Here is an 18,835-nt window from a genome sequence, read left to right on the forward strand (position 1 = left end):
ACTTACTGTTTTCTACTTTATAAGTTTGGGCTATATTATCTGTTTACATGTTTTCTTTTAATTATATCTCTTAATTATAATCATTTCTGTTTATTTTCTTTATAGAGGTTAACCCTCTATGTCCTAGTCGAGGCTTGTTTTTTTATGAGTTATCTATAGTCTGCTTTGAACTTTAGCCACCCCTTTGGTAAATAAAAATTAATTATAATGCTATTTTTGTGTTTGGTTTTGTATTTGGTTTTGGTCCACACCTGATGGTGCTCAAGCATCACTCTTTGTTGTTGTTGTTGTTTTGGGGCTACACCCAGTGGTGCTCAGGGCTTACTCCCTGTCTCTGTGCTCTGGAATTACTCCTAGCCGCCTCCAGGAACCATATGTGGCGCTGGGTGTCAAACATGGGTTGGCTGTGTGCAAGGGAAGCACTCTACCCACTGTACTATTGCTTGGACCCCCATCAGGCATCACTTTTGAAGGTACTTAATGGGCCATAGGAGGTGCCGAGGATTGAACCTGGGTTGTTTGTATGCAAGGCAAGAACTCTACCCACTATACTATTTCTTCAACCCCTGACAATATTTTCTCTGGCTTTTGAAAATATTATTTTAATCAGTAAATTATCAAAGGACCAGGGAGATGGCTGAAAGGGCTGGATTACATGCTTTTCATGTGAGAATCCTAGGCTTGATGCCCAGTACTGCATGTCCTTCCAGGCATTGCCAGGAGTGATCCCAGAACAAGGATAGTCTCTGAGTATCACTGGGTATGGCTCAGAAACAAACAAACACGAAGAAAGAAAATTAATGACTAGTGCATAGGTAGATTAAACTTTAGAAATACTATATTGAGTTACTAGATAGTTTTTTGAAGTCATTAATTTACTAATGTAAATTGGAGCTGGGATAAGTTGGTAGATAGGTGATGTATATTTGAATTTGTTATTTTTAATTTGGTTTTTAAATTTGTGGATTAGAAGTATGGCTTTTCCTATGAATAAACTGGTTGACATTTTCTGTGATGAGTGCTTCAACCTTACTTATTTTTGGTTTTGGGTCACATATGGCAGTACTTTGGGCTTACACCTGGCTCTATGCTCAGGGATCACTCCTGATAGACTGGGGGACCTATAGGGTGACAGAGATCAAACCTGGGTCAGCTGAGTGCTACCCACTATACCAAGTGCCCCAAATCCAAGTGCCTCCACTTTAGACAAGGCTTTTTAAAAAAAATATATGCTGTAGGCTTCTTGCACAGGTGTGTGTGTATGTGTCTGTCTGTCTGTCTGTCTGTCTGTGTTTTTTCAAGAATCAAATCTAGAGCTTAATACATCCAAGGCTCTAATATTTAATATTATTTTACCAAAATATTATCAAAAGCTCTCTGCCTTTGAGCTGCATCTCTGTTGTGCCTCCTTCTCTCTCTTTTTTTTTTTTTGATCCAGTGCCTCTAAAGGCAGTTGGATCACATTCCTAGCTTTATTGTATAAATCTTTTTTGTTTTTCTTTTTGATCCAGTGATGTTCAGGGCTTACTTCTGACTCGGTGCTTAGGGATCATTCCTGGCAGGACTCTGAGGACCATATGGGTGCATGGGGACTGAAACCAGGTTGGCTGTGTTCAAGGCAAGTGCCTTGCCTGCACTTGCAGCTAAGTACTATCTGGCCCCATTATTGGGTACATCTTTCTAGTTGACCAAACAAAACATATGATTTCAGATGGAGCCTTTTGATTTTTTATTTTTAGCTTTTTTAATTGAGGGGAGGCATTGTTTTTGGACTACACCTGGTGGTACACAGGGTTTACTCTTGTTTCTGCACTCATGGATCACTGGGGGACTGTATGGGGTATTGGGAATCTAAGTTGGGTCGGCCATGTGCAAGGCCAGTGCCCTACCTGGTGTACTGTCACTCTTAGCCCTTTTTATTAATTTTTGATGTTAACTTATTTGAACGGGCTGGAGCCATAGTACAGCAGGTAGGGCGTTTGCCTTGCACACGGCCAACCCTGGTTCGATTCCTCCGCCCCTCTCAGAGACCCTGACAAGTTACCAAGAGTATCTCATCCCCACGGCAGAGCCTGGCAAGCTACCTGTGGCGTATTGGATATGCCAAAAACAGTAACAACTCTCACAATGGAGATGTTACTGGTGCTCACTCGAGCAAATCGGTAAGCAATGGGATGACAGTGATACAGTGAAGATTTTCATTCTTTGCCACAGTTTGTACTCATGAGGTTACCAGATCTGCTTAATTTTGCTGTTGGCTAGAGTGGGTTGGGTTGGATTAAAAAATTTTGCTTAGGGCCAAGAGAGGAGGTACAGGAGGAGGTACAGGAGGTAGAGATAAGGCATTGCTTATTTAAAGTACCCTGATTAGATCCCTGGCACTGCATATGATTCTCCTAGCATCATCAGGGTTCCTTCCTGAGCACAAGAGCCATGACTAGGGATACTCACTAAGCACTGAGTGGTGTGGCCCCAAAATCCTAAAAAAGAGTAAGGCAATCTTACTTATCACCATTTGTTTATTACCGCTAAGTTATATGAAAACAACTTCAAAACATGTAGCTTGAAGTTGTTTGATGTAGGGCAGTAGAAGGGATGTGATAAGAATAATAGTGATTATTTAATTTGATACGATTTTTGGACAACATTCAGCATTTTGATAGTTATTGAGTAAGTTTGTGTGTAGAGAATTGCCTTCTCATTAAATATCAGTCTGTTAAAAAAATGATTATATTGGGGCTGGAGTGATAGCACATTGGGTAGGGCATTTGCTGTGCACGCGGCCGACCCAGGTTCAATTTCTAGCATCCCATATGGTCCCCCGAGCACCTCCAGGAGTAATTCTTGAGGGCATGAGCCAGAAGTAATCCCTGTGCATCGCCAGGTGTGGCCAAAAAAAAAAAGCGAGAGAGAAGATTATATCATTGTCATGTAATTTTCTCCATTCTTCATTTATTCATTTATTCAGAAATATTTGTTGTGTCCAGGGATTTAGTTTAGAGGGAAAACCACTTGCTTTCACATGTGTGTGGCCCTGATTTAAGCCCTCTCACCATTTTTTCAAAAAAAGCAAGATAACAATTAGTGTATTTCAGACATTATTCTGTGCCTTGTAGTTCTTAGTTTGGTAATTTAGAAGGAAAGTGTATCATTAAAAAGTTTAGAGTCCATTGAGCAACAATGCAAGTTAAAAATTATGTATATGATCATAATATTTCAATCTGCATAGAAGTTCATATTTTCATTAAACAATAAATGTTTTCATTGAGCAAGGTGATAGAATTATAGAGGACTTTCATCTTCTGCAGTGTATCTTTCGTTGTGTTTGAAGTTTGTAAGAGGAACATGTTTATAATCAAGATAATATTTGGAAAACATCATAATTTATGCCATCTAGACTTTTCTTTGTGTTGTTAATGTAGATTTTTGCACACTCAAATCTTTACTGTGTACATATGCATGCATTCTTTTTATGCTTATGTATATACTAACATTTTACTATTCAGTTGCTAGTCATTTAGGGTATTTCATGAATTTCTCACAGATATATGCATATATATATACATAGTTTCAGTGATCGTCTTTGTGTGTGTGTATGTGTATTAAATATATTTGAATGCACTTCTGATAGTTTTATTAAAATAGATTCTTAGTTTTTTTTTAAATCACATTTCCTAAGGGTGTTCTAAGTTACTCAGAAAAATTGTGCCAATTTTCACATTGTAAGATTTTATCAACTCACTGAACGCTGATAAGTGAATGTTAAGATTTTAGTTTTTGATTTTGTGTTTTAAAAATCTGTTAGGTCTTTGCAAGAAATTTGCCATGTTAGTTCAGGTAGTATTACTGGAGGAAGGAAGGCATTGTTGAGTTTCTTTTACTATAGTTAATGTTACAAAAATAACTGGAGAATAGATAAAATTTTTCATTTATGTATTTACATTTTTAGGCAGTTCTGCCTGGAGCTAAATGGTCTTGCTGTCAAACTTCAGGTAATATTTTCTTTAAGTTAAAACTATAATGAAAGTTCTAATTTTTTTTTTTTAATTTAATGTGTTTGCAAGCTGTTTCAAAATTTCTGATTATTTTTTTGGGGCCGGAGCGATAGCACAGCGGGTAGGGCGTTTGCCTTGCACGCGGCCGACCCGGGTTCGATCCCCGGCATCCCATATTATGGTCCCCCGAGCACCGCCAGGAGTAATTCTTGAGTGCAAAGCCAGGAGTAACCCCTGAGCATCGCCGGGTGTGACCCAAAAAGCAAAAAAAAAAAAAAAAAAAAATTCAAAATTTCTGATTATTTTCTGCTAGACTTTTACATGAACTGTAGTACCAAAATGTCAAACATCATTGTTATTTTACATATTAAAAATATGACTTTTTGATATTTTTAATAGAGTGAATGCCATCCAGATACTTGCACTCAGATGACAGCAACTGAACAATGGATTTTTCTTTGTGCAGCTCATAAAACTCCAAAAGAGGTGAGAATTTACAAAATAAGTGTTAAGATCATTGCTAATAGGGGCTGGATCAATAGAAAAGCAGGTAAGGTGATTACTTTGCATGTGGCTGACCCAAGTTCGATTCCTGGCATCCCATATGATCCCCTAAGCACCACCAAGAATAATTCCTGAGGGCAGAGCCAGGAGTAACTCCTGAGCATTGCCAGATGTGACCCAAAAAAGAAAAAAAAAAAAACATACCTAATAGGGGGGCTGGAACGATAGCACAGCAGTAGGGCATTCGCCTTTCACGCGGCTGACCCGTGTTCGATTTCCCCGTCCCTCTCGGAGAGCCTGGCAAGCTACCAAGAGTATTGTGCCCGCACAGCAGAGCCTGGCAAGCTACCCATGGTGTATTGGATATGCCAAACATAGTAACAGTAAGTCTCACAATGAGAGACGTTACTGTGCCCGCTTGAACAAATCGATGAGCAACAGGATAACAGTGACAGTGACCTAATGGAGCCAGAGACATAGTATAGTGAGTAAGGTGCTTTCCTTGCACCTTTTTCCTTCCCCCTTCTCCCACTCTCTTCTTCTGCCCTTTCATGCAAATAGTAAAGAAAGTTCTTGAAAATAAAAGTATCCAGTTTGCAGTGTGTTATAACATTGTGCCGATATCACATCTACTTTTTCCCTAAATATTAAACAGAAGATAGTATAATTATCAGCATTTCTCTAATTTTTTTTCTTCTGTTTCAGTTTCCCAAAGTGGGTGAAACCACTCCTGGGGGGCATTGCAGTATTTTCCAGGGGGTGGTAGTCTCATCTGGTGCAGTTGTGGTGTGGGCTTTGTGTTTGTTTGCTTATGAATGGTAGATTTCCAATGGGGCAGTAAGTGCTTTTATTTTTCTGAAAAGGAGGTGACAGGCGAAATAAGTTTGGAAACTGTGAGTTGATTCCTGGTTCCTTCTCAGTTTTTTTTTTAATTTGGGATTTTTGTTTGGTTTGGTTTCCGGTTTTGGGTCATACCCCTTGAGGTTCGGGTTATTCCTGGCTCTACACTCAGGAATTGCTCCTGGCAGTGCTTGGGGGACCATGTGGGATACCAGGGATGGAACCCAGGTCAGCCACATGCAAGATCCACTCTATTGTCCTTCCAGCCCCTCCTTCTCAGTCTTTAGGGTGGGTTTTTTTTTTTTTTTTTTTTTTTTGGCTGTTATTGTTGCTTGCTGGTTGGGAGTTGTTTGCCACAACCTGGTAGTGCACAGGGCTTACTCCTGGCTGTGCTCAGGGGTCACTACTGGCAATTAAGCAGTTAAAAAATTGTTGAGACAGCTGCACACCTAACGTGCTCAGTGGGTAATGTGCTGGGGATCAAACCCAGGGTCTTGCATCTGCAAGGCATTTACCTGACATTTAAGCCATATCTCTGGCCTAGTGTTCTTTTTTCTTTTTTTTCTTGCACTTTTTTATTGAATCACTGTGAGATAGACCCCTACGAAGTTGTTCATGATTAGATTTCAGTCATACAGTATTCCAACACTATCGCTATCCCTCCACTAGTGTCCCCAGGTTCCCTCCCATCATCCTTGACCCCTGACCCCAGAGGTAGGCGATTTTCTTTTCTCTCCCCCCCTCCCTCCCTGTCTCTCTTTTTCTTTCCCTCTCTCTCCCTCTCTTTTTCTCTCTCCCTCTCCACCCCCCCTCTTTCTCCCTCTCCTCCTTTCCTCCCTCAGTTTCTCTCCTCTCCCTCTCCCACCCCCTCCTACTTTTGGGCATTGTGATTTGCAATATTGATACTGAAAAGTTATCAAGAATATTCCTTTACCTACTTTTAACACTCAGATCTTGTCCAGCGTGATAATTCCCAGCTATTATTGTCATACTGGTCTCTCCTCTATCTTACCTACCCTCAATTCCACACATATTTGTTGCTAGTTCCAACCATTAACTAGTCCTTCTAGCCCCTGTTTTTCCTCGCCATGGATATTAGTCTTCTACTACATATATATTACTGTATGTCACAAATGAATTCAGTCATTCTATATTCTGTCCCTCTCTTTCTGATTCATTTAACTCAACATGATACTCTCCATATCCTCCATTTATAGGCAAATTTCATGACTTCATTTTTCCTAATAGCTGCATAGTATTCCATTGTGTAGATGTGGCATAGTTTCTTAATCCATTCATCTGTTCTTGGGCATTTATGGCCTAGTGTTTCTTTTCGTGATTCTCTCTGTCCTAGGTGAAGAGAATAAATCCATAGTTTTAATTTTACTTTATTAAGACGTTTATTGTTTCTGGTATGTGAAGTAAGATAAAAATGGTTTATTAAAATAAAAACAAATTTACAAACGTGGAGGGGGTTCAAGGAGAACATTCTTTGGTGAATTTTTTCACCAAAAATTGTTAGATTTTTTTTAGATTTCACCACAGATTGTTAGATTTTTTTCACCTAGATTGTTGGTAGGGTTCCGGGGACATATTAGATGTTTCCTAGGATGTAAGAAGGCATTTTTGAAGAAAAGGTAACTTCTGATCTATTTGTTATAAATCAGAGGGCTCAGCATATCTAAATTATGTGTTTTGAGTGCTTCCTAGCTGTACTCTCTTCTTTAAGCTATTGACTCCTAGGGCACTCCCTATTGCTGTATGTCATTCGCTAAGGCTTTCCCTCTCATATGAACACTATTGCTATGAGTTTATATGAAACATTTTTGAGTGTTCCTAGGGGGAAAAATACTAAAAATCTATTACAATATACTTTGGGGTTGTTTATTGGGTGGGGAGGTCATTGTTGGGGTATCTGTATAAAAATGTATTTGATATAAAAAAAAATAGAGCCAATCTTACGAGATGAACTTGTTAATTTTTTTAATCCTTTCTTTTAGTGTCCTGCTATAGACTATACTAGACACACACTTGATGGTGCTGCATGTCTTCTGAATAGCAATAAATATTTTCCCAGCAGGTAAACAAAAATTAAACATGGTGTTGGACTTTAAATTTAATAGAATATTCTGGAACTGCATTATGTTCTGTAGGTCTAAAATATTTTTTTCTATTTTATGTTTGACTTGTTCAAGATCATTTAAGTTTTGGAATTCAGGTTGTAATTAAATTAAAGGCAGCAGATTTGACTCGAGGTAACAGCCAGTTTAGTAGTAGAGTTGACTACTGCTATAATCATTCTGTAAGACTTTCCTTCTCATGATTGAGATTGAGGTATTTGGTGGCTTGATTTCTTAAGTCTCTTACATATAGTTAGTCCTTTCTTAGATAGCTTCCTAAAGATCAGAGTTTGCAAAATTGAACTGTTTCATTTTATTTATTTAATTTTTGTCTTTAGACCACACCAGCAGTGCTCAGGGTTTGCTCCTGCCTCTGTGCTCTGGGATCACTGTGGCAGGGCTATGGGGACTATATGGAATGCCAGGAATCGACCCCTAGTTGGTCACATGCAAGGCATGCACCCTACCTATTGTCTGTTCCTCCAACTCTCTTCATTAAACTGCTTTAGAGGAAATCCTTATTCCTGTCTTTACAGATTTTTTTGAGGAGTTGGGGGTTGGGGTTGGGGTTGGGGCCACACCTCATAGTATCTAGAGGCTACTGTTACAGGCCCTCTGCTCAGGGATCGTGTGGTGCCATGCTGGGGATCAGACTGGTCTTTTAAGAAGCAAATGCCTTGACTCTTTACTGTAGCTCTGGCTCTAGTTCATAAATTTTAAACATCAGAATTGAAGCCTGTATATACTGTAATTCATTATTGATGAAGTTTGTGGCCAACCTTTTGTTCTAGTAAGATACTTGTTTATGAGGTGAATAGAATTGAAAATTTTCTTTACCATATATTATTAACTTATAAGAGTTTATATAAAACACATGAAAAAAATGTTTTTTGCCTCTTACACATATTTGTATCCTATACACATGTTTTTGAAAAAAGATATCAAACTAGGTTTCAAAAAAATCAAGTTTTGTGACCAGAGCAATAGTACAATGGGTAGAGCATTTGCCTTGCACATGGTTGTCAATATGCATTCAATCCCCGGTATCCCATATGATCCCCCAAGCCCTGCCAAGAGTTGGTCCCTGCGTGCAGAGCCAGGAGTAAGCTCTGAGTATTGCCAGGTGTGGTCCAAAAGCAAAACAAAAATAAGTTCAAGTCCTGTTTCAGTATAATAATACTTTTCAGTTATTGATTCCTAGTTGGCATCTTATTCATGTTGTAAGTGTATGTTTTAGTAAATTTTGATGTGTCAGGAATTTATTTTAATTTCATTAAATTTCCAGACTATTATGAATTTAATTTAGGTACATAGATTAAAAAAACAACTGATCAAAGAATTAAGAACAGTTCTAGTCTTGGGGCTGGAGCATTAGTAGGGAATTTTGGTGGGAAATTTGCCTTGCACACAGCCAACCCAGGTTCAATTCCTGGGGTCCCAGATGGTTTCCTGAGCACCACGAGGAGTAATCCTGAGTATAACTCCAGGAGTAACCTCTGAGCATCACCAGGTCTGGCCTAAAGCCCCCAAAAATAAACAACAGTTCTAGTCTGACCCTTGCTACTTACTGTTAGCATTTTCCACATTTATGAATTGAGAAAATTAGATTATTTTCTACCAAAGATCTATACAACTTTATGGATCTGTGTTTGTTTTTTTTTTTAAATATATATGATTGCTTTCTCTAGAAATGTGATTTCTGTTTCTTTTATATTTTTAGGGTTAGCATAAAGGAATCATCTGTAGCAAAACTAGGATCAGTATGCCGTAGGATTTACAGAATATTTTCACATGCTTATTTTCATCACCGGCAGATATTTGATGAGTATGAAGTAAGTATATTTTGTCAGTTGTCCTGATTAATTAATGTCTGAATAACAGTGTAATTTTTTTGTATTGTTTTTGTTTGTATTGGATGTTAAAGTAACATTTTTTTCTTCCTCTACAGAATGAAACATTTTTGTGTCATCGGTTTACTAAATTCGTGATGAAATATAATTTGATGTCCAAGGATAACCTGATTGTACCAATTTTAGAAGAGGAAGTTCAGAATTCAGTTTCGGGGGAAAGTGAAGCATGAAGGGAATCATACAGAAAAATGTACTGATCACATAATTAACATTAATTATGTACTGTATATATATCATTTTAGACACATCAATCATGTATTCATATTATAGCTTTTTGTTTAGTATAGGTTTTTGTATGCTGTGTGTTGCCTTTTAAATGGGAAATACTTTTTAAGTTATTCATGAGCTGTATATTCACTAGTGTGGCACTCATGGTTTTTAAATATAAGATTAGTATTATCTGTTTATAATGCCTGTTAATAAAAGAATTTACAGTTTGGTAAAATTGCTGCTAAACAATCATTGGATCACAATCCTCATCAAATAAACCCCTCTATAAAAAGATGAGCTTCAAGTTTTGCACAGACCACTTAATAAATAGTAATATTTCTTCCTAGGGTTTAGAAATTCAAGAAAATTCTGTAGTACCTAGTTCAGACTTTTAAAAAATGAGATCGATGTTTTAAAGTTTTAATAACTTTCGACCCACATACATAACCATATATATCAAATATAAATGTAAAATTTTAATAATTCTTAAATAATCTTACTGTATGCTACGTAAAGTATATCCTAGGCAGCACTCTTGGGAGGAATTTATCTTTCTGCAACAATGAACTCTTACATACATAAGGCATATAAGTGATATTCCCACTGGAATATACCCAGTTTTTCCCTTACTCCCTCCCCAAACTACATTAGCCAGAAGCTTCTTTTCAGACTGATTTAATAGTGACTTATCCCTATTAATATTTTTATTAATTGCTTTCAGATTTTACCTCATATGAGCGATTATATTACACTACAGGAAAAATGTATTGATATAGCTTCATCTTTCAAAATTGTTCTAAGTACTTGGAAGCAATCTTTATAATAGTTTAGCTCTTCCTATTAGTCAAATTAATCTCTTCATCTAACCATCTAGGCAGGTATTTAAACAGAGTTTAGAAATATATTTATTTTCTGCCCTCTCCCCACAAAATTTATGTTTGAATTGTATGCACATGTGTTTTTTTTTAAATAGTTCACAGGTGTTGATGAATGGACTTTGTTATGATTGTCTTAAGAAAACTTCAGCTACAGATTTTAAAATCTTACAATCTACTGAAAACTGTTTTTAACAAAGCACTAGAGCTCCTATTAATTGCCAAACTGGTTGTAATTAGGCTAAAAAAGGTGAAAAATGTACGTGTAGTGAAAAAAAATTTAAATCCAACATGAAAGACTGAAGAAACATAAGGAACTTGTTTTTCATTTAAAAAGGTTATTTTTAAATGAAGATGAAAATATATAAATTTTAGTTGATTATTTTTTCAAATGTGAGGAAATAGCATATCATTATGAAACATTGTACAGCAAAACTGTGGGAAATGGTAGCATAATGAGAGTGTATATATATTTACCTTTCTAAGCCTGCCAACATATTTGAACAGTGCTTTCTCAGCAGTTAATCATTACCCATCCCACAATTATATTTTCAGAAGTTTTATGTTCACAGTTAAAGGAATGTTGACTTTAAAATTATGCATTTATATTAATGTCAGTATAAATACCAATGGGAATAGTACGTTTTACATAAGCTTGCTAAATTGAGAGACTAAACTACTGAGTTTAGAAGTGATATGTAGATGATAGAGCTGTTCTCTCTAGATGGTGTCTTCATAGATTTCTGTTACTAATGAGTATTGAACCAAGACAGTAGCTGGGATTGATAGTCTGGCTAATATTTTGAAACACATTTTGCATAATGTAGCTTGGTGTTAACAGGGAAATAGTACCATTTTACCATTTAATTTTTTCTTACTCATTTCCTCTCCCTGTACTGTATTTGGAATCGATCATAAAAAAAAATCCCCCAAAGAAAACATCAGTTTGTATTCTTGCTTTTGTATTCATATTGACATCTCATTTGTATTCATTGCAGCATGAATTTGACTTACTCACTAAATGGGATAAAACCTGAATAAAACTTTTTCCTTAATACAATTTATAGAATTTTGAAAATGCACACATACCTAAACAATATTTACAAATTGAGCCTGGTAAACCATTGATTTATAAATTGCGATTCTAAGACTAGAGGAGGTAGACATTATAATTCTTGTGATGAGGAAGTTAAGCTCAGCTTTTTTTTTTTTTTTTTTTTTTTTTTTGGCTTTTTGGGTCACGCCTGGCAATGCACAGGGGTTATTCCTGGCTCTGCACTCAGGAATTACTCCTGGCGGTGCTCAGGGGACCATATGGGATGCTGGGAATCAAACCCAGGTCAGCCGCATGCAAGGCAAATGCCCTACCCGCTGTGCTATCACTCCAGTCCCAAGCTCTGCTTTTTGTTTGAATTATTTTATTTATTATTTTTATGCTACTAGAATTCTAACTTTGGGCCTTACATATACAAGCCACATGGTCACATCCCTGGCCCAGTTTGGATTATTTTATCCCCCTTTAAAGTATTCTAGTCATTTTATTATTAGTGGAGGGGGGTGTTGGGCCACACCTGGCGATAGGGGTTATTCCAGCTTTGTGCTAGTGATTGCTTCCTGTGGTTCTCATGATTATGTGAAGGGATCAAATTTGGGCCTCCCAAGTGCAAAGTGTCTTCTTAGCCCTTTGAGCTATCTCTGTGACCCAGAAGTTAATTTTTTTTTTCTTTCCATAAAGTTACTTTAATTATATAGTTAATTCTTTTTCTCTCATATCTGGAAAGGAAAATAACAGTAATTTATGTTCCTGTTTCATAGCATAATTCTTTGTGTACATTTCTTTCTTGAGTGGTTAAATTGACCTTTCCAAAGGTTATCCAGTTAATTTCAATCAATTAATACTTTTTTAATAGCAGGAAAATTTTTAAAATCCATGACTGACATAAATTCATGGTAGTAGAACAGATTATTTTTCCCTTAATATGCTTGCCTACTCTCTATATGATGACTTTTTTCCTTTGTGGTTGCCTGTGGTTTTATTTGCATAGTTCATCTTACTGTATTTTACATGCCTGATTTTTTTTTATTGTCTCATAAATTTGCTAAGATTTACTTGTTTGTTTATATTGGGGGCTACACCTGCCAATGCAGGGCTTAATACCTGGCTCAGTGTTCGGGGTTGCCCTCTTGTGGTACTCAGGACCATGAAGTTCGGGGAATTGAACCCTGGCGTCTTGCATGTAAAACATGTGCTCTAGGGGCTGGAGTGATAGCACAGCGGGTAGGGCGTTTGCCTTGCACGCGGCCGACCCGGGTTCGAATCCCAGCATCCCATATGGTCCCCTGAGCACCGCCAGGGGTGATTCCTGAGTGCATGAGCCAGGAGTGACCCCTGTGCATCGCCGGGTGTGACCCAAAAAGCAAAAAAAAAAAAAAAAAAAAAAAAAAAAAAAACATGTGCTCTAACGCTTTGATCTTTCTTCTATCTATTTCTTTTTCTTTGTTTTTGCGTGTGCTAGGTATTGAATCCTGGGTCTCACTCCTGCATGGCAAGTGCTCCCTTACCACTGTCTGCATCCTTGAGCTCTGCTAAGATTTCTTAATGTTTTTCTTTCATATTATGCAAATTATTAGGAAAGTAGTTGATTTTCATTTCTTGAATGCAGCTAGTTGTTAATTGTGCAGATGCTACAGGTATGTTGGCACATGTTTTTTTTTTGGGGGGGGCGGATTACGCCACACCCAGTAGTACTCAGGCTTTACTCCTGGAGGACTTTGGTACTATGTGGATGCTGGGAATCGAACATGTGTTGGCTACCTGCAAAGCTAATTCCCTACATTCTGTATTATTACTCTGGCCCTGGCACAACGTGTTAAGGTACTTATTTGAGATGGTCAAAGCATCCAAATTTGTTTCCTGAAAAATTATGCATTATCAGTGTAGGATACACTATAAAACCAGAAAACTACCAAACACATTAGAGGCTTAGATTTTTCATCTAAGAGGTACAGTGAGCCTTACCTTGAACACTTGGTGGTGTGTTGAGATTTTATGCATGTTGGGAAATTATAGTGCTTCATTTCTTTGATTTTTCTGCATCTATATAGGTTCATATTAAATAGGAGAACCTAATGTAACTTAGAGAGTACAGTACTGAATACTAAAGATAAATGCAGTGGCTGCAGTGATAGTACAATGGGTAGGGCATTTTCCTTGCATGTGTCTGACCTGAATTTGGTCCTCAACACCACATAGGGTCCTCTGAGTCCCGCCATGAATGATCCCGGAGCAGTGCTGGGTGGCTCAACAAAACAAAAAACCCGAAAAATAAAAAAGATGTTTTGAACTTATGAGAGTAGTATGTCAAGTGATGATTTGAGGATAATCATATTATTCAGAATTAGTTAATTTTTAAAATGAGAATTTTATTCTGACCTGGATTTCTGCTCTTGGTGACAGTAGTTTATAATTGCATAAACTACATACCATTTTATTTTCAGTAGACCTCATGAGTCACTTGTGTTTTGTATAACAAATACTGGGGCTGGGAGAGTGCTTGCTTTGCATGCAGGAGGCCAGGGTTTGATTCAGTGCACTGTATGGTTCCCTGAGCACTGCCAGAAATGACTACCAAGCACAGCCAAGTGTGCCCACTTCCAAAATATATAAAAATAGTTTGTTAGATTATATAGAAACTTGTCATTGTCAAAGGAGCATGTGCATAAAATCTGTAAATCTTTTCTTTATCTTTATTTGCCTATTTTGAATGCCTTTGGTTTTCCTCAGTATCAGTGTCTGGAAAAAATATCTTAATGTTTAGGTCTTTTTCTAAAAGTGTAAGAGGTTCAGTCAAATAGGAATGATGGGATTTTGTCATCATATTGTCACTGTCCTTCAAGTGAAAGAACAAGAAAACACCAGAGATAAAGCAGTGTGTGGTTGTTTATTATATTAGGAAGTGACATACCCCAAATTCTGATTATCTACTTTTCTTAGGAGTGGGGGACACACCCAGTGATGCTCAGGACTCCAGGCTCTGCACTCAGGAATCAGTCCTGGCAGGCTCAGGGAATCGTATAGGGTGTCGTGGATTGAACCTGGTCAGCTGCCTGTAAACCAAACACCTTAGGCAGTATACTATTGCTCCCACCCCCACTTGGTTTTTAAGGGTAATCTCTGTTACCTCCTCCATGACAAGTCTTTATTTATTTATTTATTTTAATGGCTGGGGATGAACCTAGAACCTTACATGGGAGGCATATGTGCTACCCACTGAGCCACTGTATGTCTGGCCTGCTAATTATGTTTTTGTTTTGTTTGGCTTGCAGTGCCCAGGGCTTACTCCTGGCCCTCTGCTCAGGGATCACACTCGACTATTTTGGGAACCAAATGGGGCACAGGGTTATGGAACCTGGGCTTGCTGCATGGAAGTCAGGCACCCTTTCCACTGTACTTTCTCTCCAGCCTCTCAATTAGATATTTAAGCCAATTGTGTATTTTCAAGAGAAATGATGATTTGGGGAGTATTTAAACCAATGTTGAGTGTGTGCTCTGTCTACAGGAGCCCTGGGTTTGATCTCAGGCACTGCATGGTCCCCTGAGCACAGCCTGGAATGGTCCTTGAGTACTGAGTCAGAAGTAACTCGCTCAGCACTAGTGGTGGGTGTGCCTCCAAAAAAGGAAGCCCAAAACTTCATAAATGCAGATCTTTTTATTCTGTTATCATAAATATATAATAGTTTTTCATTCTGCTAATGTAAATTGCTACAGACTAAATGACTTAGGTTTATTTTGTTAGGGTTTCTTAGAAGCAGGGAATCAGTTTTATTGGGCTAAAATTGGGTTCCTGATTCTTTCTAGTGGTTCCACAGGACAGTCTGTATTGTGTGTCTTTTCACTGTGAGTTGCTGCTGGCGTTCTTTAGCTTGTGGCCACATCATTCCAATTCTACTTTATTTCATTGCCTTCTCTTCTGTAGTGAACTCTCTTTCTGCATTCCCTCTCACAAGGGCATATTTCATTACGATGTTGTCCCTGCATGGATAATCCAAGATAATTTTCCAACTCGATATCCGAATCATATTTGGAAAGCCCCTTTTCTGTTATATAAAGTAATAGTCACAGTTTCTGGGAATTAGGAAGTGAACATTTGAGATTACTATTCAACTTATCCTAGGAATCCTCTTACATTATTGATCTCAAAATGTTTTCCATGCTATCAACAGTATTTACTTTGACAGTAATGCTTTACGTTTTCTGCATGTGATAAACTGTATACTTCCCATTCACACATGCTTTCTATAAATCTGAAAAAGTTGTACTTGAGATCATTTTCTGCAGATTGCTATTTACTGTGTCCTTGTAATGATCCATTGATAGCTAAATTCTTGGTATGAGTTTTGGTGCATAAAAGTAATCATTCTGTGGTTCCGAGACCTTGCTTTCCACTTTGTGAGACAGTCAAGATTGATAAAAAAAAAGGGGGGTGGTGGTGGAAGAATGCTTTTCAAATCTCTGTACATTAAAAAGAACATTTAAAACTGTATTCTTGGACTCTACCTTTGGGGAATTGATTTAATTGATAATGGGAGGGCTTTCAATCTGGGTTTTCAAAAGCTTCCTGGGTAACTCAGTTCTGTCTTAAAAATAATGGACAGTTTAGAAGTTAAAAGCTCTACTTCCTTCAAAGCACTAAATAGCATAGCTAGTTATTTTAATAATTGTAGCTAGTGGGGAAATAAATCTGGGAATAGCAACAACACTTAATATAACTGAGTTCCTAGGTTCGGAAGGAGTGTGATAAGGGCTTACCATTTGCTTTCTCGGTGTTGCAAAATATAGTAACGCCTACTTAGAGCAAAATGGAATGAGGCTAAAGAAGTTGGTTTCTCAACTGTCTATATGCGGTGCTGGGGATTGAACCTGGGTCTTCCACATGCAAGACAAGTGGCCTACCTGCTGTACAATCTCTCCGACCACTTAAGTTGCATTTTACGTGGAATTTTCTGTTTGTGCCTAAGAGTGTTTCTTTGGGTCAGAGCTTAACATTGACAGTCATCTGGGCCTCTGGAGATTAAATTTGGGAGCTGTGAAAACTCTTTTCACCTAAAGTTTGTAACAGTGAAAGACTCTGGTACATAACGAAGTGTAGTGCATTATATAGGGATATTAAGGAATTTAAGACCCTCCTGTATTTCTAGGGTGTATGTTAGCACCTTTGATGCAGGTGCTGCAAGTTGTGTTCATTAAGTCACTGCCAACTTGTTTTAAACATTATTGTGATTTTTGGTTTATAAAAAGCCTCTTTCGAAATCCTTACAATTCTAATTTTAAAACAGGCTTGTCATTAACTGTAATCTTTTTTGCCTTTAGCTTTCACTAGGCAACTTGCAAGCATGCCAGAAATTACACAATATATACATTCTTCAGGACTTCTGTACAAATAAGCAGTAACCTGATAGACTTCTCAACTTGGGCCCAGATGTGCTTTTTGAGCTCGTAATTATACACTGGAGATAGCTTTTGCTGTCAGTGTTTATGCATCAAATTATTTAATATAAAATATTTCAAATCATTACTCTGCAAAAATTTAGTTTATAATCTAGATCCAGCCTAGTGGATAAATTAGGGAGTTACATGCTATTAATACAGATGGTATATTTCCTGAACGGTTTCTCTTAAAAGAAACTTTTTCCCCCCCCAAAAAAAAGAAAAAAAAACCTTTTTCCCTTGATAAAGGCAGCATTTCCATCTAATCAGGTTAGTTAATACAGCATTTTTAGGATTGCATTTAAGATCTTGAAGGAAAGTTAGAAAATAAACTTCAGATAACATCTATGTAAACAGTATAGCTTCCTGAAAGACTGCTGGAGAAGAATGAAAAGATGACGTTTGTGAATACGAAAGGATTGGTGCACGGAGCTGGACAGAATACAGGATTAAGGTATACAGTCTTGCATTCCTCATGTCTGCCATGTAAATCTGCTGTGATCCCCTGTACCCCATGGTCTCTGGAAGGTAGCCCAGTGTAATGCCTAGGAGGTTCTTGAGGGGTGGCCCTTGCATTAAACCATCAATGAAGTATTTCTGGGAATGGCCCCCAGGCTCCCTGTGCACTGATTGGGAGGATACCACCCCAAACAAAACAAAGAACTGGTGGAAATTTTGCAGATTAGAGAAGGAAAGCACAGTGGAAAGCTCAGTGTATGATAGTAGCAAGTTGAATGTGGCCATAGTGATGTGGCTGAGACATCACATTGCTGGGACAATTGAAGAGGCCAGTCTTTGGATGAGGGTTAGTGCTGGAAGCAGGGGCTTCAAGGTCTCCAAATCTGAGGGATCATTTCCTCTGCTTTCTCTCAAACTCCACCTACTAGTAAGATTCACTTACTATTGAGCTCATTTTAATATACTCAGATTTTCTTTACCCCAAAACAATGCAAAAAAGACATTTGCACTCCTCTGTTCCCTGCAGCACTGTTCACAATAGCTAAAATCTGGAAATACGTGCCCAAGAACAGATAACTGGGTAAAGAAAAACTGTGGCACATATTCACAGTGAAATACTACATGACCATGTGAAAAGATGAAGTCATGCAATTTGCTGCTATATGCATGGACCTGGAGAGTATTGTGTTGAGAGAAGTTAGAGGAAGAGAGACAGACAATAATCTCTCTTATACATGGGTTATAAATAGTAGAAGAATAACAGTACCTCAATGGAAGAGGGCACTGGTCACTCTGGAGGAGAAGGGGGTATGGGAAAGTGGCCACGTGGGTGCTTGAAACCCTATCAGTAACAGTATTGTAAGCCACAGTACCTAAAAGAGAAAAAGTTGCCTGCCATAGAGGCAGGAAGGAGTGGGTGGCAGGGAAACTGGGACATTGGTGGAGGGAAGTGGACACAGGTGAAGGGATTAATGTTGGAACATTGTATGCCTCAAACTCAATCATAAATGACTTAATAAATCACGTTCTCAATAAAAACAAATTTAAAAAGAAACAATTTTTATTTATTTTATGGGCTGGGGCTATAGCACAGTGGCAGGGCATTTGCCTTGCACAGGACCGACCTGGGTTCAATTCCTCCACCCCTCTCGGAGAGCCCAGTAAGCTACCGGGAGTATCTCGCCCGCATGGCAGAGCCTGGCAAGCTATCCATGGGGACTATATGGGATGCTGGGAATTGAACCCGGGTTGGCCGTGTGCGAGGCAAACGCCCTACCCCCTGTGCTATCAGTCCAGCTCCAAAAAAGAAACAATTTAAATTTATAAAAGGAAAATTTAAAAAATGAGTGAATAAATAACTCAGGTTATATCAGCATGGGACATGAGAGAGGGCCAGGAACAGAGCCTCAGGACAGCCAAGGGGTGACCAGGTGAA

At 38.1% G+C, this 18,835-nt stretch overlaps 1 protein-coding gene across 2 annotated transcripts in view; it reads left to right on the forward strand.

Annotated features, from left to right (window-relative positions):
- MOB4 (MOB family member 4, phocein) overlaps positions 1-15,997 on the forward strand; it is a 55,174-nt gene extending 39,177 nt beyond the window's left edge. For both annotated transcript variants that reach the window (XM_055120505.1, XM_004601247.2), the window contains 5 exons: positions 3,950-3,992; positions 4,395-4,481; positions 7,340-7,419; positions 9,180-9,291; positions 9,408-15,997. In XM_055120505.1, the coding sequence (XP_054976480.1) occupies positions 3,950-3,992; positions 4,395-4,481; positions 7,340-7,419; positions 9,180-9,291; positions 9,408-9,539 (454 nt within the window). In that variant the 3' untranslated portion in view covers positions 9,540-15,997. The remainder of the gene's footprint in view (positions 1-3,949; positions 3,993-4,394; positions 4,482-7,339; positions 7,420-9,179; positions 9,292-9,407) is intronic.
- The last annotated feature ends 2,838 nt before the right edge of the window (positions 15,998-18,835 follow it).

Source organism: Sorex araneus, chromosome X, assembly GCF_027595985.1.
Source record: "Sorex araneus isolate mSorAra2 chromosome X, mSorAra2.pri, whole genome shotgun sequence".
NCBI classification, from domain to species: Eukaryota; Metazoa; Chordata; class Mammalia; order Eulipotyphla; family Soricidae; genus Sorex; species Sorex araneus.